This window comes from Panthera uncia, chromosome B4, assembly GCF_023721935.1.
Source record: "Panthera uncia isolate 11264 chromosome B4, Puncia_PCG_1.0, whole genome shotgun sequence".
In the NCBI taxonomy this organism is placed as follows: Eukaryota; Metazoa; Chordata; class Mammalia; order Carnivora; family Felidae; genus Panthera; species Panthera uncia.
In genome coordinates, this window is record NC_064809.1 from 105,650,643 (window position 1) to 105,675,141 (window position 24,499).

Consider the following 24,499-nt stretch of genomic DNA (forward strand, 5'->3'; position numbering starts at 1 on the left):
CAATTATTACAAAAACAATCCTAAATTGGACTCCACCCTCATGTTTACCTCCTTTTTTTAGTGGAATGTTCTATGCATTTGTAGTCAATATGGTTCTTTTATTTTTAAAATATAAAGGCTGTTTTCTTTTAATAATCATCAAACTCCAATATTACTACCTTGTTTGTAACTAAGGACAATATCACCCTCTCCCAGAGGGGTTAATAAGGGTATTTTTGTTTGTTTGTCCCTATGTAGGGTTGGAGGCATGCTACTGACATCCAGCAGAAGGACACAGGGGTGCTAAATGTTCTGCAATTAATGAGTTGCATGCCAAAAACTCTGCTGCCAAAATGCCAAGAGAGCTAATGTTGAGGAACATTAACAGGTTAAGCATTTTTGAGAGCGTGCACAAGCAGGGGAGAGGCAGAGGGAGAGAGAGAGATAATATTTTATTTTAATTTTTTATTTCTTTTTGAGAGAGAGAGAGGGAGAGAGACAGAGCATAAGCAGGGGAAGGGCAGAGACAGAGGGACACACAGAATCCAAAGCAGGCTCCAGGCTCTGAGCTGTCAACACAGAGCCTGACGTGGGGCTTGAACCCATGAACCATAAGATCATGACCTGAGAGGTAGTCATACACCAATGGAACCACCAGGCGCCCAAGAGAGGGAGAATCTTAAGCAGGCTCCATGCTTGGCATAGAACCTGATGCGCAGTAAATAATAGCAGGGAAGATTTACAATCAAATATTATTACATTAAAGTGGATTTCATTCTAGAAAGCAAGATATCAGGCCATAAAACCAGCCATCCAATATATAAATGAGGACACTTTTCATGACAAATTGAAACAGAGATGTATGAAACCTAATAAAAAGTTTTATTAGGTCTCATTTGCTAGGTATTCTTATGAAATAATACCTGATCTTAACTTGTGTAAGTTAGGTCAGTAATTATAACTCCAAATAATAGAAAATTTATTTTTAATATGTCATATAACATACTCAGAAAAAACAAACAATATCACATGAAAGGGTATAACTATTTCTTTTATTATTCTGGATTAGTTACATTTGAAGAAATTATATATACTTTATATTTGTCACATCAGATTTTTAAACCAATCAGGTAGTATAAAAAGAAATAGCCTAATATTTTAAAAAATCTATATCTAGATTAAAAGGTATTCCTTTTGTCACTAGAAAAATACATTCTAAACAAAATGATAATTCTACTTTGAAAAACTATAAAATGCAGCCACAGAAATATATTTTGTCATGCACAGTAGATATTTAAATAATATAAAAATAAAATTTTAATGCATTAGAATAGCTTCTACACACTGGCCATTTATTTTTTATTTTTTGAATTAGAAAGAGAAAATAAAATAGATATTTCATCTAGGATATTTCAGGGTTTTTTGGTCTACTACTATATTCAGTTCTACAGAATATATTTTTGCCCTACATGCATACAATGCAGAGGAAAATACCATAATTTAACAATTTAAGGTCTTTTACAAAGACAATAATTGCATTCCCTTAAATCAGTAACTGTGAATTAAAAATAAAGTTAAAAAAAACCCTGCCAATTTATTTTTTTTCATAATAACACAAAGACTTAGTGTCTCCCCTAAAGAATCTATAAGTCGGATTACTATTAATGCTTTAAGTCTGCTAAAATGCATATTTATATATAAAATGCATGACCATTATTTACCATGTTTTAGAAACAATTTTTAAAATGGTTGCAGCCTTCAAAATTTAGCATTTCAATGCAAAAATTCAGTATGGGCAAGGAGGTAAAGAGGTTGATTGGAGGGAGTATGGTTAACAAGATAGAAGATAAGGTGATAAAATGATAAAAAATACATTGGTAGGGGGAAGTCCATAAATAAATATAAGCTAAGCCGTAATATATGTGCTCCTCTATGAAAAGTACATCTAAAATAGTTCTGGGCTCAGAAATCTCACAACTGATTGAACAGAATAAATGTTTCATAGAAGAAATAACATGTTAAAAAGACAAAATGGGTACAAAATGACAGATGGAGGGGAAAAGAGGCATTCCGAGGGGAAGGATGAACAAGGTACAGTCTATGAAAATCAAAGTTGTTCCATGAAGGAAGAATAGTCAGCTTTGGTTTGCTACTTCTTAGCTGCATACACCAATTTCATAGTTAACCTGTCAGGTTACTCAATAATTTATAAACACTTTGTTTTAAAGATTCTCTACATGATTAAAACATTAACGTTTCTATCAAGTTCTGTACTTATAATTCAGATTCTCAATTTAATAAAGAATAGTTCCGTCTCCAGAGATGAGGGCATTATAGTTTAGTATATTTATTTGTATTATTATTCTAAATTAGAGGTGCACCATGGTGAATCAGAAGCTCAGACACATTTGTATAACAAAAGAACAACTAGAAATTCTAAAGTGAATTTAAGTCAATGCTTCTGCTTTCTGACAAGAGTTTTTAACATAAATTATTGTAGAAATATAGAAGTGTAATTCTTAGAATGTATCACTGTGCTTAACTATATATAAAAGCAGAATTCAAAGATTCTAAAATCTAGTCTAATACTATTTCTTATCAGAACTTCTTTTGAATTCAGACAATTAATTATATCATATAGCAGATAAATAATGTTCTTTTTATTATTTTCTCACTGAACAGTAATCCAAAGAAGTGGCTTTCACTTTTGGAGAACAACATTGCAATTGGTTTATCATTGATAATGATCTTCTGAATTTAATCCCCAGTAGTGAACAATGAATATATCAGTAATTTGCCTCATTGCTGAATGATTTAATGGGATTTTTGGAAATTTCTCTTTCTCAGATGACTATTCAATAACCTGCTTTTTTTTTCCCTATTAAACCCGTATTAGCCTTATTACTTACTCTATTATCACTATATTTTCCCTGGAATGGAAATTCGTACTTTCTTTACCAGCCAACTTCAACTAAGGCCTTTAGCATTATCTTGGTGCAAGAAATGATAACACAGATGCTCCCCAAAAGTGAAATACTAAAATATTATATGTATCTTCCCAAAGATTGGTGAAAAGCCTGGAGGATGGAGTAATAAAAAAGTAGGCTAAGAAACTGAGTTAAACATGCACTACAGTAAGCTTGGGAATAAAAGGGAAGAAAAAAGAAATACTGGATCTTCACCAATATCCATATATTCAAACTAAGTAAGATAATGTGCTTACTTACATGTGCACTGACATATAGGAAAAGTGTCAGGTAAAGAAAAAATAAACTGCAATAGTATTTAACAGTACAATAAAACAGTAAACTAATTGTTTCAATATGATTACATCATGTATTTACTAGTAAGAAGCAAAGAAGGGAGAGAGAGAGAAAAAAAATCTTCCCACCTAAAAACCAGGTGAAACCAAACCTAGTCTCATACTATTGAGTGTCACTGAAGGAAGGATCTAAACAAGCCATTCAATTTGTTAGACATTTACCAGCAACCCTGGGGGAGGAGTGGGGTTAGAACTAGTACTTTTTTTGTTTGCACCTTAGATGAAGTTCTACAAACATAATCTGAATTCTAGTGTACTAGAATAAAAGATTTTTGTCCATGTGAGCTCCTCTCTGTAGGTTCAGAGACAAAATGCTAATACTTATGGCAGATAGACCTCTATTTTACCCACACAGAGGACCCCAAGTTGCCTCTCTTCGACTTTTGCAGACAGGGCATAAAGAAACAGAACTGTGACCCTGTGATTTTCTCGGTAACCCACATCATACCTCACTCACAAAACAAACCTGCACAGGTTATTTGTTTGATAAGATTTGCTTTGTCAGAGAAAGGCCATGCATATTTCAATTTTATTAATTTTAGGCTTTAGAAAAACTGCTATTGTAATGCAGCACTTGGCCCTCTCTCATCCAATCCATCCATCCACTGCCAGAATTTGCACATGTCCCAAAGGCAGCCTTTCCCACCTCCTGTCGTCTAGGTCTAAACAAGTAGAGAGGTTCAGAAAGTGAACAGAGATGATGTACATTCTAAGCATCAATGAGAAAAACCAAGACTTGAATCAATACACTTACTATACAATAGCTTTCATGTACTTTACAGATTTAAAAATTCCGATGATAGCGCTTTGAAAAAATATAGTACAGCACATTTTAATTTTACTTGTTCACGTGTACAGTTTCAATATACTGACTGCACTATGAAGAATTAGTTTTATTTGTATAAATCATTTCCTGCAGAAGCTATAAAATATTATAATTCCCATCAAATCATTTCTGTTATACACCTGCAAGCTATTTGTGTTGCATTCCTAATAAACAGCTCATCGTCTAAACTTGTAATCATGAGGTCACTTTGGAAATCTTAAGTCAAAAATAAACTTACAAATTTCTCTAGCTTTTATTAACTTCCAGATACTTAACATGAATTACATCATTTTTCAGAACGTGATGTTTAAAATAAGGTTTCCTATTAAACAACCGTGAACAACGTTGCAGTAGCTCAGAAAGAAGCCATTCAAATTACGTTGACAGAAGCAGCACGTCTCCTACAGCTGTTTCTGAGTCCTGACTATGGTTAGAGCTGATACCAGTGTCTGAGTCTGTGTCATTTGTATACAAGTTAAGTGCTCTCGGAGTAAGGGAAGGACCATCCCCACCGCTGTTGGGGACCTCAGATTCCTTCCCTCTGTTTTCCTTCAGTTGGCATCCATCTTTGTTGTTAAGATGAAGTGAACTGAACTCTTTGGCCAGGAATTCATATTCTTTTGCTTTCATCTGAAGCAATGAGTCAGTGTATTTAATCTCCTTCTGGATGCCACTCAAGTGAGAGTGGATTTTCAAACCGGCTTTCATGCTTTTCTCCAAATCACACTTAACATTTTCTAAATTAGAGCTTTCAAGTTCACTCGCAGCTGCCCCTTCTGCATCTTCATTTATCTCTGTGCAAACACTTTTTACCTCTTTTTCTATTTCAGCGGAAAGCTTATCAATGAGCATTCTGTAATATGCTAATTGCTCCTCCAGGTGTACAATTCCATCGCTTTCAGTCAGGTCGTCCGGAATCTGGTTTTCATCCGAATGCAAGTCCAGTTTTTGCTTGACTTCGCTGAAACTGGGCATTAAATATGCATCCTGGACATAATTTTCTCCATCATTTTCTACCCTATCGAGATGGAACTTCGCTTCACACTTCTCAATTTCCAGATCCAGCTCTTTCATTCTCTTGACTTGCTGATGAATAGTATGGTCCTGGGAAATAATCAGATGAACTAATGTCTCCATACTATCTCGATCATGGGACACAGTGTCCTGCTTAATTTTAGCCAGTTTCCGGAAAGTTTTTCTGACTATTCTCTTTTGTTTATCTGGCGGTAACGTCTTCATGTAATTTGCTGGACTGAGTTCCCACACTTTTTCTGTGTTTTGCACTAATTTGGCTTCTGCTGTTCGCCACAGTGGAACTGGAAGGAAAGCATCTGCTTTAACCAAAACAAATTGCATATTGGGCTGCTCCTCTCCCCAAGCTTTCCAAAGCTTCAGGATTCTAGTGAGTGGAGGAAGAGCCCGTTCTGAGCCTCTCCACTTTTCTATGATGCAGTAATCACTGGGCTTCCCCAGCAGAAATCGTTTCTCTCCCAATGTAGTCTCATGTTCCTCAAGCAAAGCCTGGATGACATCAGCAGAGGTGGTGCGTTTAGTTAGCCCACAGACAATCTTCTCTTCTTGGCAAACCCAAACCACAATTTCCTTCTCTTCTGAATCCATGTCTTTAGTGGGAGATCTGAAAGAAAAACATAGTACATTATATTTCTGTCATCACCTGTGTAAACTCAGAAAGATGGTTTAACTTTAATACCCTTTCTAGATTTTATCCTTAATGAGAGATGCATTTGAGGCTGAGACTACATAAGAATCAGAAGTTTTACTGCAAGAAAAAAAATCAAGGAAAATATCATAACTTCCTTTTATTTCTTAGTGGGCTCTGGAAAGAGCAGTTGTCGTCAAAGACAACTGAGGCCATTTTATCTATAGAAGCCAGAGGTGATATAACTATAATTAGAACTGCTAGAGTTAAAACAATAATCAAAGTATAAATGAATAAGGGAAGATAAAATAAGATAAGTTTTGTTGGAGCCTTGGGACTAAAGACCATGGAAACATAGCATAGGAAGGAATGGTGGGATGATGCTGAGGATCACAGAGTTAAAAACAGTCCATTATTGAAGCACGTGAGTGGCTCATTCAGTTAAGCATCTGACTTTTGATATCGACTCAGGTCATGATCCCGCAGCTCATGGGTTTGAGCCCCAGGTTGGGGTCTGCTCTGACAATGCAGAGCCTACTCTCTCCCTCTCTCTCTTCCCCTCCCCTGCTCTCTCCCTCTCTCTCTCTCTCAAAAATAAATAAACATTTTTTAAAAAGCCCATTATTGAAAATAGTCATTTTTTCATTCAACAAATGCTTATTATGTGCCAACCGTGTGCCAGACGTGTCTGAAAATACTAAAGCAGTACACAAAGGTGAGAACGGGTATAAATGTGTGATCAGTATAATAACAGGTAGTGGTAAATACTAGAAAGAAAATCAAACAGGATGAAGATATAGGGAATCATTTGGAAGAAAGAGAAGTCAATTTTATCCAGAGTATTTGGGAGATACTTCTCTAAGAAGATGACACTCGAACAAGGGCATACATTTTGAGAAGGCAATCAGAGACCTAAGGGAAGAATTCTAGAGTGAACAGAAGTGCAAATGCCACAAGGTACATTCTAGGGACAGAAAGAACAGGAAGGTAGTTGGAGGCTGAGGGTAGTAGAGTCAGGGGTTGTTGCTGGAGGGAAGGAAAGGTCAAGTGATAGGTGATGGCATCTAGCAGAAAGGCATACCCATTATGAGGAATTTGGGTTTTGTTCCAGTTTTAGTGAGAAGCCATGGGAAAATTTTAAGTGTAGGAGGGATATGATCAAATTTATGTTTTAAGTATATCTGGATTGTTTTTGGAATGGACTGTAAAGAAAAAAAGGAGCAAAAGCAGAGGCAGGAAGACTTAGTTGAAAGCCTAGTGCTGACATATAAGAAGAGAGAAGAATTGCCTGGACTAGGGTTTTAGCTGCAGAGGTATTAGGATGTGGTCAGAGTTGGGACATACATACAAGTAAAGACTTGCTAATAATTTCTTTTGTAGCAAAGAGGGATGGGGAAAAATCAGTTTTCTGAAGAAAAAAAAAACACACAGTAAAAGAAGCAAGAAAGTTCCGTGCTTTGTAGGCTACACCTAGTAGAAAATTTCTGCGATGATATTTGCATCATGAGTGTAAATCAAATTGACCGTGTCTTTCATTATATCTATTTAAAAGAACGTTAAGAAAAGATGGTATAAAGTGAGTTATCATCCAAAATGATTTATGGAGACAAGATTTTTGAATAGAATTGGCTTGTTGTGAGTTATGTTACTTTATTTATGTAGCACCCTCAAAGCATATGACTCATGAGGCATGTATGGAAGAAATTTTCCCTGACTTCTAGAATCTTTTAACATTTAGAATTTACAGTATTTATGTTTTAATACCAATAGTAACTAATCCTACATTATTATCTTTATTGACTGTCCTGAGGTCATAAGATGAAGGAACAAATCACTGACACCAAATGACAAAGAGTCCCCAGTACAATTTAAATATCCAACTGTATCCAAATTATATAAACAAATATTCAAAAAATCATACTGGGCTATGATTGTTCTCTTATAAAGTATTTCACATTTAATGACCCAGCTTTGAATAATGTGATATTTGATAATATCTACAACTCATTTAATAATTTGAAGCAGTCAAAAAGTAGGTAGAATTTAGGATAACAGAATTGCTTTCATATTTCAATTAGTATAAAAACAGCACACAAATGCATTCTAAGCAAAAACAAATAATTACTCAAAGTAACTTGATACTAACTACTATCTGGGTCATGGGTCTACAGCACAAATTGCCTCTACATTAATCATTACCTTCATCTGTTTTGACCGTGTATATATAATACCCAAAATTAACAAACTTTGTTTTTTTTTACTTTATGAAGGTAGAAGTTCACTTACTAAAATGCATGATTTGAAAAGAAGAAAGGCACACTCCATGCACTTACTGTATGTTAAATTATAACTATTTCAATATGTATTTTTTGTAAGTAATAGTAAAAATAACAAAATTGAGTAATTGTAATTATCTACCTTGTCAGATGACGTCAATAGCTATTACATTAAAACTAAGACTGTAGGGCATCTTTATTTTATTTTTTAGTGTTCATGGTTAAACTCTAAAAACAATCTTACTAAAAATAAGTAGCACTAATTATAACAATCAGTCAGAAAACATTTAATAAATAAAACTGTTCTAAACTCTTTGCATTTATCGAGTTATTTAATCCTTACAAATCTGTAGGTAGGTAATAATATTGTCACCATTTTACAGATAAAGAAACTGAAGCACAGGGGTTTTTAATGACTTATTTAGTCAGTTAGTGGTGCATTGAGAATTTAAACCCAAGCAAGAAAACAAGCTCTAGAGTACAGGTCTAACCTTGATATTATAAAAACAAGTTTATTGGTTTGATGGTTTTCTTTCTAAGATTTTTTTTTAAGTAATCTCTATACCCAACATGGGGATCAAATTTACAACCCTAAGATAAAGAGTCACATGCTCTACTGACTAAGCCATCCAGGCACGTCTAGTTTGGTGATTTAGATATGTGGATTAAATTGGAAAAAAAAATCATAAAATAAACTATTTTTTAAAGAAATGTATTATATAAATTTTCCAGAATGGAATGGAACAATGGAACTCTAATTTGCCGTTAGAACACTCAGTTGATCAAGGGAGGGCTTTTCCCAATGGCCAGCTATGGAGAAAAGTGTGTAAGACTATGTTACCTTCTGCACTTTTTCCTTATTAAGCATGTCCCTACTCTGATGCAGTACTAAAGGATTTCTGACAGGTCTGGGCATCTCTGTTGGCTGACAAAACTCATATATATAAGTCCTTACTGTTGTCTTTGAATAGTCCCCATGTCCTGTTCCAGTTTTTGGATGGGAAGCATAAGTTCTGGGTCTCTAAGAAAGGATGACACATGACCTGTAAACTCTTCAGCCCTACACTACAGTTGTGAAGAAGACTGGGAAGCAGAGGTCAGGAAATCCTTTGGTATCCTACCAAGAATAAGAATGACGATGTACATGACAATTCCCCAATACAGCCACATCCACATCTACTCCACATCCACATCTACTCCAGTTGGGATCTTTTTTTTCTTTTGGAAGGATGGAGTGTTTCTCTATTGTGGCCTCCCCTAGATATCCGCTAATTTTCAGCTCATGTGGATAACGTAACCCTTATGGTCATTTTGCACAATCAAAAAAGATCACATTATTTCCACATTATTAATTCCATATTATTAATTCTGCATTATTTCCACATATGAGAAAATTAGTGCCTTTGTGATAAGCTCACATTCTGACTGGTTCCAAACCTTGCTTTTTAATATTTATTTCTTTATTTGAGAGAGAGAGCAAGCAGGGTAGGGGCAAAGAGAGAGGAAGAGAGAGAATCTCAAGCAGGCTCTGTGCTGTCAGCACAGAGCCCAATGTGGGGCTCACTCTTATGACCATGAGCTCATGACCTGAGCTGAGATTAAAAGTCAGACACTTAACCAGTTGGGCTACCCAGATAGTTATCTCTAAATATTTAGAGCCAGTTATCTCTAAATATTTTGAGGAATTTTTACAACCATTATTCAAACTTGATAATATTAAAAATTCTGCCTCTTGATTGAACACGTTTAAAAGTAATGACCAGTGAATTTCAGTAATAAATGTTCCATACCTAGTAGAAGATTCATCATGTTTAAATTCTACTTTTTAGCAGGCTTAAAGTATTTAAAAGTACTGTATTTATTTTATAGTACAGCTCCAATTGAATTTCTATCCATTTATTTGGCAAATATTAGCGGACACCTCCTCTGTGGTTAACACAATCATGGAAATGCAGATGACAAAAAGACATGTATAATTTCAAAGGCAGTATTCCTGGCTTATTGTGGGAAACAATGCTAGGGTTGGGAAGGGAATACTTGTCAGTTGTAGTTTTAAGATTATTATTTCATCAGTGGTTTCTAAATGCTAGCCTGATGGCACCCAGCATCAGGCCAGTGTAATTTGGCAAAATATTTATAAAATAGATATTAATCAAAATTACACCAATTTAGGAGTCTTAAATAATCACTACCTTGTAGAAATAATTGTTTTCATTTGATCACATACTCAACAGACATAATCATGTGATATAAAGAATTTAATACTAGGACTAGAACTCTTAAAATATTCCCTTCCCAACTTTTGTGATTTCACCATCTAGTATAAGTAATGACAACTGCAAATACATATGCAACAAAAGGTTAAAAATAAAAACTTAGACTAGAAAAACTAGTTTGTTAGCAATATAATGTCACAAACAGTTCTCACCTAGTGATTCAAATCTAGTAGTTGAGACATAATCTCCAATTTTAATGCAAAAGAAATACACAAGTAGCATGCCTAAGAGTGTTGTTAATTTGGTTTTACTTTGTTTCGTTTTTAAAAAAAAATTTTTTTAACATTTATTTATTACTGAGAGACAGAGACAGAGCATGAGCATGGGAGGGGCAGAGAGAGGCGGAGACACAGAATCCAAAGCAGGCTCCAGGCTCTGAGCTGTCAACACAGAGCCCGACGCAGGGCTCGAACCCACAAACCACGAGATCATGACCTGAGCTGAAGTCGGACACTCAACTGACTGAGCCACCCAGGTGCCCCTGTATTGCTTTTGTATATGTTTATTGGGGAAATAAGGGATAAAAATTTTACTGGACCTGAAACTTTACAGAGAATGCACTATAACCACACAAAAAGTGAAAGGTAATAGAGCTTTAATTTATAAATGCCTTATCTCAATAATTCATTTCTATTTTCTATTTTTATCGCAGTGCTTTAGTTTCACTTATAGACACATTGTCAATCTGATTAACAATATTTTTTTTTCTTTTTCTTCTCAGCTCTCTATACTTTGCCCTTGCTCACTCAAAATTACTTAAGAGCACAAATTATTTTTTTTTCCTGTATATTGGAAATGTGTTTGTTAATATTTGCTATTTTTAAACCAACAAAGTTACTTTTACTTTAGGCATTTCTTGACTTGCAGCACCCTTGATTTTTAAGAACTCATGTGTACTGTAGACAGTAATATCATCCCAATCCTACAGATGAGGGAACTGAGACAAAGAGAAGTTAAGTTACTTGCCAAAACTCACAAAACTAGAAGGTAGAAGTGTTCTTTCCAACTCTGGCTTTTGATATCAACTTACGACTAATCCCTGAAAATAAATTATAATAGCCATTATGAATACCTACTCACAAATATTTCCCTATTTATGAACTGCTTACACTCTTAAAATTATTTTTAAATTAATTGCTTAAAGCTCAATGCATTTTTCATATAAAATTAATTTTCCACCTAGTATAATCAAACTCCTGGCTTTATTATAAATATACATTTATAAATATAAATTTGCCTGCCTTCAAATCTGTAATTATTTCATTGACTTTCTAGGATAAAAGCAAGTATTGAGAGAGTCTTATGTATCTAAGTGTATAATATGAAAGGAGTAGTGACAAAGGGATTAATGGCAGATGGTAAGGTTAACATGGATGGAGGCTGCAGGAATGATTCTCTCTAGATAGTCTAGGAGGGAGTAACCAACAGGTGGACATCCAGATAAGAGGTTATATAAAAATACCATAACTGCAAGTGTACATTATTCATGCAGTTCAAATGGTTATAAACTGGGGTTTGCTTGGGTTATAGGATTTAAAATTTATAACTTTTAGATTACGTTGTAAAGTAAAAACATTTACTCAAAAATTGTACATGTATAAGAATAAAATAACTACTATGCTCACATTTAATTGACACCAATCTAAATTCTCCGTTATTTTGATAAATGTTCACTCATACAAACTGTAAGAAGATATGAAATTCTATAAACCAGAATTTAGTCAGATCATGGCTTCAAAGTACAGTACTCAGTGGGGCATTTGGCTGGCCCAGTCAGAAGAGCATGTGACTCTTGACTCTTGATCTTGGGGTCATGAGTTCGAACCCCATGTTGGATGTAGAGATTACTAAAAAATATATAAATAAACTTCAAAGTATGGTGCTAAACATTCCTCATATCTTATTTTCAATGAAATTTCCTGAATAAATAATATAACCAGGAAGATGTAAATCAGTTATCATATTGTCACATGTACCAAGGTTATTTATGTTATGGTATCCATTTTAAGGAAGCAAAACCAATGAATAAAAAAAAATTAAATGCCTTACATAAAGTAGTGAACCTCAAATTTTGCTTCTAATTAAAAACAGAAAGATCAATAAAAATTAAGGAATTGTACAATGAAATATATTTGAAAAATTGAATAAGATTATATTGTGTTTTGACTTGAACTCGTTGGTCTATTTCAAGAATGATTAATGAGAAATAGAGGAAAATGCTATTAATATCTAAATATCTAAGTGTCTGTGACTCCCATCAATACAGAACTGTTTCATGCAATCATCTTTTACTATGTTTTACTCACTGGAAACTGAATTAAAACTAAACTGAAATATTCAACAGATTTTACTACATATTCTAAATATATATTACACTATGTCTATAACTATGTAGTATACGTGACATTTCTTACTCGCATACGGTTTTTAATTATGTATTTTAATACTTTATTAAATATGATGATATTGCATATACCCCAAGATTCTCATGAAAATATTCTGTTTTCTCACTTATCACACCTCTGGTTAATTTATTTTAAACTAGGTAGAAAATTAGTTATTTATACAGAAGAAAATAACATTTACAGCATTTTATCACATGCTTCAAATTTTTTCCCTCTGAAACATTAATAACATTTATTTGTGAAGATGTGCAAAAAAGTGTAGTGGGAACAAATGGACCTGAAATTTTCAATTTATGATTTCATCTTAGCTATCACTAAGTCATTGTGAATTCCGAGAAATCATTTTTTTCTAATCCTCTGTACCCTTCACTGTAATACTGTAATATCCGACTCACATTTTTCACAAGGTTGCTACAAATATCACATAAGAGAATGAGTAAAAGAGCTTAGAGAATTGTGAAAAATGTACTGGGTAAATACAGGTTATTAAACTAATAACAAAATTACTGTTATTATTTAATGCAGAGAGGGGCGTAGTGTTTTTAGTATGCTTATTCAGCAATCTTACTGACCTTGCTATAGTAGTTAACAATATTATTTTACAAATACTTTCCAACCTGTCTAACAATATTTTTCCACCTGGTTCCACTTGTCAATTTTTTTTTGCATGTGTACTTCCAATATAACTAACTGGCGAATAAGAAACATTTAAAAACATCATTAATATAATCTATAGCTCACAGATGATCCAAGAATGCTTTTAATCTTTCTCTCATTTTATAACTCTCTGATTTTGATTAAAATTGTGCTAATGAGTTGCACTACACTAAAATATATATATTATTCTGCAAGAATTTCATTATTCAGTGTGTGCCTTTAATTAAGATTTCTATGCTAAGTAAAATTCTTCAACAGCATGTATTAACTTTACTTACAGGTACTTTTCCATATTCACGCTGAAATAATAATTAAAATTAAATACTGGAATTCTGAATTCACTCTACTGTCAAACCGGAAATTAAAAATATTTCTCCATTGATAATTAATATTAACATCACAAAAATAATCATACAGAATTAAGATGAGTTGGCTTGTAATTACAAATGCAATATTCACACACTCAAGTATTTCTTCAATATACTTCTATTGAGTAATTATGCACAAAGCATCAGAAAATAAATTGTCTAAATCAGGAAGTTTTAAGATAAAGAATTTACTAAGATATTACAATGCCAACTTGAAGATCTCAGAAAATATATATTTACTGACAAAAAATTCAGTATGAAAGCAGAGAAAAATGAAGATAAATGGATAAACTTTGGCCATTTTTTTAAGTTTATTTATTTTGAGAGAGAGAGAGAGAGAGAGAGAGAGAGAGAAAGAGACGGGGAGGAGCAGAGAAACATGAAGAGAAATAGTCCCAAGGAGACACTGTGCTGTCAGCACAAAGCCCGATGCAGGGCTCGAGCTAACCAACTGTGAGATCATGACCTGAACTGAAACCTAGAGTCAGACACTTAAAAAACAGCCACCCAGCTGTCCCAAACTTTGGCCATCTTTATTCAGCTATCCAGAGGAAAAGGGCACTGAAGTTGAGGCACAGGAGAATAAATCAAAGAGTAACATTTATTCCTAGTACATAGTAGACATTAAACTTTAATTGAAATTTGACATCTAAAACTAATTAGGACTTGGGGCACCTGGGTGGCTCAGTTAGTGAACCTGCGCACTCTCTCTCTCTCAAAAATAAACATTTTTTAAAAATCAAAATAAACAAAGAAATAAATAAATAGATACATAGATAGATATCTGGTCATTTGTGCCGATTGCTGAATACAAAGCAAACATTATGAATATTCCCTTCAAATTATCTCTTAAACCTCAAAACACATTTCTAATCCTCTATCAGAAGATAGAGGAGTTAATTTTATTATGATATCACTGTGCAGTTCCATGCCATATCAAGGAACACAACTGGAACTGATACAGTATGAATACATATGTCATTCATTTTTGTGTCCTCTATTCTGATAAATGAAATACAAATAGCAATACAGAAAGAAAAAAAAAAGTTCCTGCAAGGAGATTCTGATCCAGGAGAAAGAAGATTTTAATGCCTCATAATAGATTTTTTTTATAGGTACTATGGATGAGTATGAAGTTATAAAAAACATTCTTAGGCAGTTCTTTTGCAAAACACCGTACCCAAATAAATTATAACTCTCACAGGGTATGAAGTCCCGTCCATTTAACTCTTCAACATGTAGCTCGCTGTATGTGGCATTCATATTAAAAACACATCAGTAAATAACACATAGAGATAGAATAACCCAACAATGAAAGTTTCAGAAATGATGAATAGAAAAGAGAGCTACAAAACAATAATAAGAAAAGAAATTTGATTTCAGTATATTTATCTCAGGCTCAAGTCTGATAATACCTTGTAGGAATTCACATTTCTTTGAATTAAAGCATATAATTCATTAAAGAATAAAAATGGATGATGATAAAAAGCAAGTTTACCAAATTAAGTTCCATACCAAAGGTTATAAACTAATATTTGTGTTTACAAGCTTAACTCCATACCAATGATAAAACTTAAAATGCTGAGGATGCCATAAATAATCAATTTGGTTGCTGAATGTTTAAATTATAAGTCACAGGCTATTTTCAAAATAAAATATCATACTTTCAAATTTAATAGCATCTTTTCCCGATAATCAAAGTTATCACAGTACAACTATAACTAGTTTAGCTAATAAGTTACTTAGTTTTATCATTATTATGTTACAGAAAATTTTTATTTTGTATATGATTGGGCAGCTTTGTAATAAAAGTAAAGGAATGACCCAAACACAAACAGAAATCTAGAAAAAAAATTGGGTAAAGATAAAGGCTTAAATGTATTTTTAAAAAGGGATGCTTGGGTGACTTTTGGCTCAGGTGATGGCTCCATGCTGGGTGTGGAACCTGCTTAAGATTTCCTCCCCCTCTCCCCCTCTCCCCCTCCCCCCTCCTCCTCTCCCCCTCTCCCTCTCCCCCTCCTCCTCCCTCTTCATCTCCCCCTCCCTCTCCCTCTCCTTCTCCTTCTCCCTCTCTCCTTCTTCCTGTCCCCTGCATCCCTTCTTGCACAGGCTCCTGAGTATAAAATCTCTCTCAAAAGAAAAAAAGGTATTAAAAATAAAAAGTTCTATATAAATTAACTGAATCCATACCAAGTTAGCTATCCTCCAAATAAGCTTTCCATTCTGAATTATGGTGTATGAGTTTTTATAACTTGCTTCAACATTCATTTGTCAATGAAACAGTAGTTTTAGCTAATGTGAATAAATGGGGAGGATAAAATGCAAGATAAGACGATCCTTATGTTCAGGAATTTGTCATATAGCTCAGAAGCAGCAAAGATATGCTTACAAAAGAGAGATTTTGAAAATTCAAGATCATCTTAAACAATATTGAAAATCATGAGATACACTCTGAACAAATATGCTATGGAATTCCAAAACCTAAAAAAAAAATAACAAAACTTAAATCCTATTTAATAAATAATAATAAAAACAGTAATTGACCTCAATGTTTTCAATATATTCTCCACTTCTATAACTCTTTGTAGAAAGTCCGAGTAAATAAAAGAGGTTCAAGAGATTTAATTTGAGCAATATGTTGATTTAGATCTTGTCCATAGGGGTGCTTGGCTGGCTCAGTTGGTGGAGCTTGCAGCTCTTGATCTTGGGGTCATGAGTTCAAGCCCTATTTTAGGGGTAGAGTTTACTTAAAAATAAATAAATAAAAATATTTCAGATTTATCTGTAAAGTAGACCTCACACTTTTTTTTTTTTTTAAGTATGTACCCAGTGTGGAGCCCAACAGGGGACTTGAAATCACAACACTGAGATCAAGAACCGAGCTGTGATCAAGAGTCAGATGTTCAACCCACTGAGCTACCTAGGTGCACCAAGAAGATCCTTTCAAATAGTAATTTCACATGATTTATGTGTGGACTTGGTAATTGAAGGACTTAAAAAAATAGTAGAGTGACTGGGGAGAGGTGGGTGTGTGTGAGAGGATACATTGGATAATAGCTCACTTTGTTGAATGCTTAGTACATGTCAGGCATTGTTGTAAGGGCTTTATATATATTAACTCAGTTAATTTTAATAACAACCCTACCATATGGGTGGTATTGTTAAATCTATTTTACAGATTAGGAAACTGAGGCACAGGAGGTTAAGGATACACGCAAACACACACACACACACACACACACACACACACACAGAAAAAAATCACTAGGTTTATGTTCTAATGCTAGTTTAGTTTTCTAGGAAGTAAGCCAAGCATACGGAGTAAGAAAAGCCCTCTACATAAAATAATTGCAGGGTAGCTATAATACATAATTCCCATAAACAGACAAAAGGGAAAGGAATGTGTAAAGAATGTGTATTGGAGACAATGGGGGTTAAGTAAACCAGGTTCATGGTTCGGATTCCGGAAATTGATTTAATCAAACTATAAATATTTAACATGTAGTATTTACCAGAAGAAATGTTGAGCAAATATCTAATCTCATTGGAAATTCTTATGCTTATTTCCCAGTGTTACCTGTGCCTGGCAAATAAGTTTCCTTGCTGATTTGTACTTTTCAGAGAAATATTTTATAACAAGAAAGCATATTCATTAAAGGAACATTGCTTAGCCTGAATATTTAGTTTAATGATAGTTGTGGTTCTGTCAACTTTTAACATGAGTTTTCCTGTGGGCAGCTAAGTCCATAATTGGTTTTGCCTACTTGGTGGAAGATATTTCCTGATGATCGTGACTCTTTTAGCTCGTATCTGCCGGCAGCCACTTACTCTTCCCTCTCTAAACGTATTCTGAAATGTGTTGGCATGGCACTAGAGACGTGTAAGAATTTGAATTACCCAATAGGATAGCTGAAAACACAAGATGAGACCCTTTATCTCTGATTTCCACTTTCTGAACATAGTCTATAATAAAAGGTAATAGCACACAGCTTCCAAATAGAAGCTTCATCTGAAATAATCAGCCCTTCAGATTAGTTGCAAATAAATTACCTAAAGGGCAATAACAACTTTACAACGTGTAGAAATATGAACATACCAGGGCCGGTGATGCCATTTTGTTTTTAAAAAGGAGATACTTGAAAATATCGCTGATAAGAGAATTGTTCATCCATGTCAAAAGCATCCTGAATCCGTTTACCTTCCCCAAACCTTAAATTTTAAATATGCTCCGAATTTCGCTGCCTCCACCTCCTCTAGAACTTTGCTTCAGAATTTATCCCTTCTTTTTTTTTTTTTTTTTTTTATCTTCTACCTTTTCCTCTGGCCCTTCTGACTATCCTGTCATGTTGTAACCACCCTCATTTTGGCCACATATTCCCACCACCTATCTTTTGTTCACAAACTCAAATAGGAATCCACAGTCACTTTCTCTAGCTCTTCACTTTTCAGTAATAGCAACCCACAGTAAAGTGACTTCCGCCCCACCCACCCCCAACAGACACATTTCTTCTTAGGCTTATCGGAGATCTCCTAACTGTCAAACCCAGCAGCCATTTCCGGAACTGATCTGACTTGACCTCTTTGTAACATTATGCACCATGACCTTTCCTTCCCCTTCTTGCAGCAATCCATCTATTGACTTCTGGATTCTACTCTCCAAGCTTCTTGCTTTTCCTTTCTAGCTTCTTCTTCTCAGATCCTGCATGGACTTTGCTTCCTCTTCATATTCAATAAATGTAGGTATCATGCAGGGGTGGCCACAGAGTCTCTGCAGCTCCTGCCATCAAGAGATGGAATCTATTTCTTCCTCCCCGAATGGACCTTGGGACTTGCTGTGGCCAAGTAGCATGTAGTAAAAACCATGCAGGCAAGTGCTGGATTCCTGGTCTCAGGAAGTCTTGGCGCTTCTGCTTTCTTCCTCCTGGAATACCAACTGCTGCTTGTTGAAAAAGCTTGAGATGAAAGACCATATGGAGAGAGAGAGCCAGTTGTCTCATCTGAACTTAGCCCTGGGCCAACCTGCTGCTCATTGAGAAAGCCCAGGTGAAACCCGCAGAAGAACCACCCCCAGTTCACCCACAGAATCAAGACATATAAATAAATAAATAAATAAATAAGTAAGTAAAAATTTAAAAATAACAAAAATAAAAATAAAAAATAATCCAGACAGTGGAAAAAAGGAGAGACGGAAACAAACCGCAAGAGACTCTTGATGATGCAGAACAAACTCTGGGTTGACAGAGGGAGGTGGCAGGGGAGGATGGGCTAGATGGGTGATGGGTATTAGAAAGGCACTAGTGAAGAGCACTGAATATTGCATGTTAGTGATGAATCACTGAGTTCTACTCCTGAAACCAATATTGCATGATATGTTAACCAAAATTTAAATTAAAAAATATCTCCAAAGAAAAAAAGAATCAAGACAAATAACAAGTTGTTTTCAGCCACTGATTTTTAGGATGTTTTATTATGCAATAGGTAATAGCTGATACAAATAAAATCCCCCAAGTTCCTGTGACTCATTTTTTTGTCTCACTGTACACATTTTGTGGGTAGGTCTAATATTGTCCACAACCTTATCAGTCAATTGTATGCTAATAATCCCAAATCTAAATATTTTGCCCTTGAGCTGTGGATCCATATTCTCAACCTCCATTTTTCATGCTTACTTCATATTTATAGTGTATAATCCATAGGAAACTCGAATTTTACTGGTCAAAACTAATTCATCATCCTCTCCACTCATATTACAAACTATTATTCACCTTCTGATTCCCCACCCTACTGACTGTAATCACCATCCCACCACCTTTTCTCTCAAGCTTAAAAACTTGGATCTTTCTAGATTCTTTTCTTTTTTTTAATTTTCTTTTTTTATTTTTAAAAATTTACATCCAAATTAGTTAGCATATAGTGCAACAATGATTTCAGGAGGAGATTCCTTAGTGCCCCTTACCCATTTAGACCATCCCCCCTCCCACAACCCTCAGTTTGTTCTCCATATTTATGAGTCTCTTCTGTTCTGTCCCCCTCCCTGTTTTTATATTATTTTTGTTTCCCTTCCCTCAGATTCTTTTCTCTATCTCATCCCCCTTTAACAACCAGTCACTAAGTCTGTCTTATTCATTCTCCCAAATGTCTCACATACGCATATTTATGTCAATCACCACTGCTATGATTCAGATAACTCTGTTTCACAACGGATTACTATAGTAAGTTATTACATATTGTCTTATTACAAACTTTTGCCCACTTCACATTTGTGCTTCACAATATCGCCAGGCTGCCCTTTTTAAACTGTAAGTCTACCAGTATACCTTCCTTCATTAAAATCTTTAAATGGTTTCTAAGTCCTTTTTCAATTTCTCTATCTTCCTCTCCTTCTCCCCGTCTCTCCTGTCTCTGCCCTTCCCCCTCTCTCTCCTGCTCTCTCTCTCTCCTGCCTACTCCTAGGATTCCTTACGTGATCAGATTCCCCCATATCATAGGCAAGCACTCTTTGATATGCATATTAATATGCACATAACTAGCTACCCCTAACTTCTCCCTGATCTCTCATAGTTCCAAGGGATGCCATATGTATCACCCTATGGATTTCTAGACTGGACTACATCTGCCATGGTTTTGTTTTCATTCTGAGATTTTCTATAACCTGTTTCCTTGCCTGAAGCTAACTCTTACTCTTCTTAAATGTCACTTTCACTAGGAAAATTCCCTTACCTTCTCTGAATAACCCCATTCCTGCCACCCCAGATGGAAATGGGTGCTCCTTCTTGATGCGTTCAGTAATAGCATTTTCTACCTTTCTTTTTTCTAGTTTGCCAGGTAGGTCCTGGACTGAATCATTCATCTTTGAAGCCTAAGTGCCTAACACAGTCGATGTTAAATGTTCTTTCTTTTGTTTTGGTTTGGTTTTATTTATTTATTTATTTATTTATTTATTATTATTTTGCAGCAGGGAAGTAGAAGTGTGTTTGGGGGAAGTAAACAAAAAGAAATTTTCAGTCAACTAGGGCCTGGTAGTTACAGTCGTCCCACCACCTATTTTTGTAAATAAAGTTTTGTTGGTATATAGTCATGCCCATTTAATTATATATTGTCCGTGGTTGTTTTCATACTACACTGACGGAGTTGAGTAGTTGGGATGGTGACATTATGGCCCCCAAAACCTAAAACATTGGTTATGTGGCCTTTACACAAAATGTTTGCCAACTCCTGACCTAGATGATTTACCTGCACCCAAAATCTAGATTTTATTTATCTAAATACTAAGACATTATTTAAACTCCCATATCTACATAATTCTACATATGACTCTCTAGGGGATATAAAGGTCAAAATAACCAAATCTTTAAACAGAAGAAATCTGTAATCCCTTAGAAGTGACGGCCATGCTTGGAAGTAATTTCAACTAAGGTGATAATTAAAGGATCACTAAAAGGATGGGCACTAAATGCTTCCTGGAGATTGAGTAGGTTTGACATAGGATTAGTCAGCTTGAAGGCCCTGACTGGGAAACCAATGTTTTGCCTTTTGAGCCCTGTTCCAGGTGCAGTATGCTCCATATTAATCAGTCCCATATAGATGTCAAGAGGCAGCAGAGTAGGCTGGATGAAAGGCTGCTTTCACAGTCCCAACTCAGGTGTGTTGTGTCCAAACACCAGGTGTTTGGAGGTGGAACATTTGCAAACACACAAATTACACCTTGAATTTTTCGCTCTTCATCCTGATGTTCTTCCCTTCCTAAAATTACGTTTGCCATTTTTTTCTGTTCTTTATGATCATACCACTATGTTCCCAGTTACCCAAGCCCAAATTTATAGTTATCATTGATTCTTTGTTTTTCACCCTGATATTGTCTACTGCCCTATCCACTCAGTGTTGAATTCGGAAAAATTCTGCCTCCAGGGGTGCCTGGGTGGCTCATTTGGTTAAGCATCCAGCTCTTGGTCTCAGCTCAGGTCCTGATCTAGCGGTTTGTGGGATTGAGCCCCACGTCGGGCTCTGCATTGACAACGTGGAGCCTGCTTGGGATTCTCTCTCTCCCCCTCACTCTCTGCCCCTCCCCTGCTCACTCTCTGTCTCTCAAAATAAATAAACTAATAAAAATAGTTAAAAAATTCTGCCTCCGTAGTGACTCTTTTAACAATAATCACTATCTGACATGTCTTGTTCATTTATTGTTTGTTTATTGCCTGCCTGTCCACCACTACACCATCAGTTCAAGAGCTGAGATCTTGATTATCTTTCTCACTATTTCATCCCTAACATCTAAAATAACATGTGGCACATATTATAAGGTAAATAAATATTTATCATTGAATATACTTTAAAACGCCTGCCTTGTACTTTAATAATTTATGTATGTCTGTGTACCTGCTAACCAGCAAATTCCTTAAAAGCATGATCCATATCTGATTCTTCTTTGTTCTTTCATCATGCCCCCCAAAACGTGTGGTTAATTTAATATTTATGAATTTTTAAAAATCATCAAATAACCATCATCTTGAGTCATCACAAAGCAAATATATGTAAGTAGTTGCCAAATCTGACAAAGCAGGATAGTTGATGAATGTTTTGTTTTTAGAAGCTAAGGCAGATAAGTAAGTAGTCTGGTAGTATGCTCAGACTTTGTAAGGTATCATATAACACACACTGTCATTTCACTTAATCCTGGAAACTATAATCACGTTAAGTTCTCCTAACTAAACGTAGAACCAGTAAAGATGATCAACATTTTGGGGCGCCTGGGTGGCTCAGTCGGTTAAGCGGCCGACTTTGGCTCAGGTCATGATCTCTCGGTCCGTGAGTTCGAGCCCCGCGTCGGGCTCTGTGCTGACAGCTCAGAGCCTGGAGCCTGTTTCAGATTCTGTGTCTCTCTCTGTCTGACTCTCCCCTGTTCATGCTCTGTCTCTCCTTGTCTCAAAAATAAATAAAACGTTAAAAGAAATTAAAAAAAAAAAGATGATCAACATTTTTTTTAAAAAGTAACTTAGTCTAAATCTCATGCCTATTATTAATAGCCCTGGGAAGAAATTCTTTGACTTTCACTACTAGAATAGCCCAGGCAGTCAAGAAACCAAGGCTAATACATTGTGGCCCACTGCTAAAAAGTGCCTAACTTCCCACACTATTAAAAAGGATGGAATCTCAAACATCCACTATAGCCTCATAAGTACTTTTCCTAATTGTATACAACTATTTTCTTCATATGAGATTGTGGTTATTGTATGTCTACCCATGGATTTTCAATATCATCTTTCATGGCTTCTAGGCAAATGTAAGATCCTTACGTGCAGATCTGAGGGTGGGTATCCTCAGACTCTACTATGAAAGACCATGGTCTCCCCAAACTAATGCTCTGCTATTGGATCTTAAGTACCCTCAGTTAACCATAGCTGCAGGGAATTTTTGGAAAGAAAAAAATCAGAGTAAATGAAGAGTAGAGTAACTAGAAGTATTTGAGGTGGCTGTAAAAAATCCTAGTCATTGGTTGAGAACAAGCATGTACTGTGCAGTGTATCAGGAAGGCGTGGCCACAAAACTCCTGTCAACTGTATACCATAATTAGTGAGCATAAAAACTTGCTAAAGTTGGACCACTATCGCATTAACAAAAATTTAAAATATTTACAAAGCAGAATAACTCAGTTTTATGAACTGATAAACTGACCAATGTAATATAATTATTAGATTGTAAATCTAATACTGCTATATAGACACATCCTTAACTTTTTTCTGTGCACTTCCTCAATTGTAAATGCTTTCTTTTTACCAACCCCACCAAGATTATGGATTCTTGCCAAACTGACCATATTTCTGTCTGCTTCTCGATCCTTATCTCTTGATTATCCTATCTTAGTCAGTCTTACCATTGTGTGATTCAGCCCCCTCCTACATCTTTTTACACATCTTACTGTGTTCCCTACTCTTGTCCAAGCCTGTCACCTAACTGTGGGAGTTTAATAAATGCTATCTAATTATGATGATGCTCCTTTTATTATTATTTTTTTTCCTCCATGCACTCCTCTTTTACTTACTTCTACTTAGAGGCAATCAAAAACATTTACTGAGCACCTAATGTACCAAGGAACAGCCTTCTTCCACTGCAAGCAAGTATACTCTCATCTTCTTAATTGCATCATAAAGATTGTGATTTTACCTACCCTGTCAAGGACAGTTTCCCATGGAAGGGTGATTTAAAAGAAAGTTCATGCTTGAGATATTTAACTACAGTACTGTTCTCTCAATTAGTTTAATCTCTTAGGAATTAGGTTGTGTCTTTGCATGTCTGGTACAATACCAAATGCAGAGTTTACCAATCCTAAAGAGCTAAAATAAAAAGATAGCTACTCTTAACATTCATATATTTGTTTTATTAAACTAAAACTTGTGCATATCAAATAGCAAACACTCAATAATTCTTAGATAGTATAATTTATAAAGTAATCCCATTTTTTTATAAGTGGAAATAAACACTTTTGAGCTTTACCATAAGGCAACATTTTGTGGTAGAGGTTATGTGGCAGTGCATCATGTTTTAGGTAAAATAAAATTATACACGCACAAAAAAAATCCTTCTTTTAATGCAGTTATTAAAAGTTATCTTTAAAAGGTAAAAGCAAGGCAAGAGAATTAAATTCTACTCTTCAGAGGACATTTTAGAATCATAGAAGTTTAGAAATTAAAAGGATTTAAAAATCTAACTCAATCTTTCATTTTATTAGACAA

General features: G+C 35.0%; 1 protein-coding gene across 1 annotated transcript in view; it reads right to left on the reverse strand.

Moving 5' to 3' along the window:
* Positions 1-967: 967 nt before the first annotated feature.
* Positions 968-24,499, reverse strand: part of RASSF9 (Ras association domain family member 9) — a 31,857-nt gene continuing 8,325 nt past the window's right edge. The window contains exon 2 of the mRNA XM_049626033.1: positions 968-5,763. Coding sequence (XP_049481990.1) covers positions 4,503-5,763 — 1,261 coding nt within the window. The 3' untranslated portion in view covers positions 968-4,502. The remainder of the gene's footprint in view (positions 5,764-24,499) is intronic.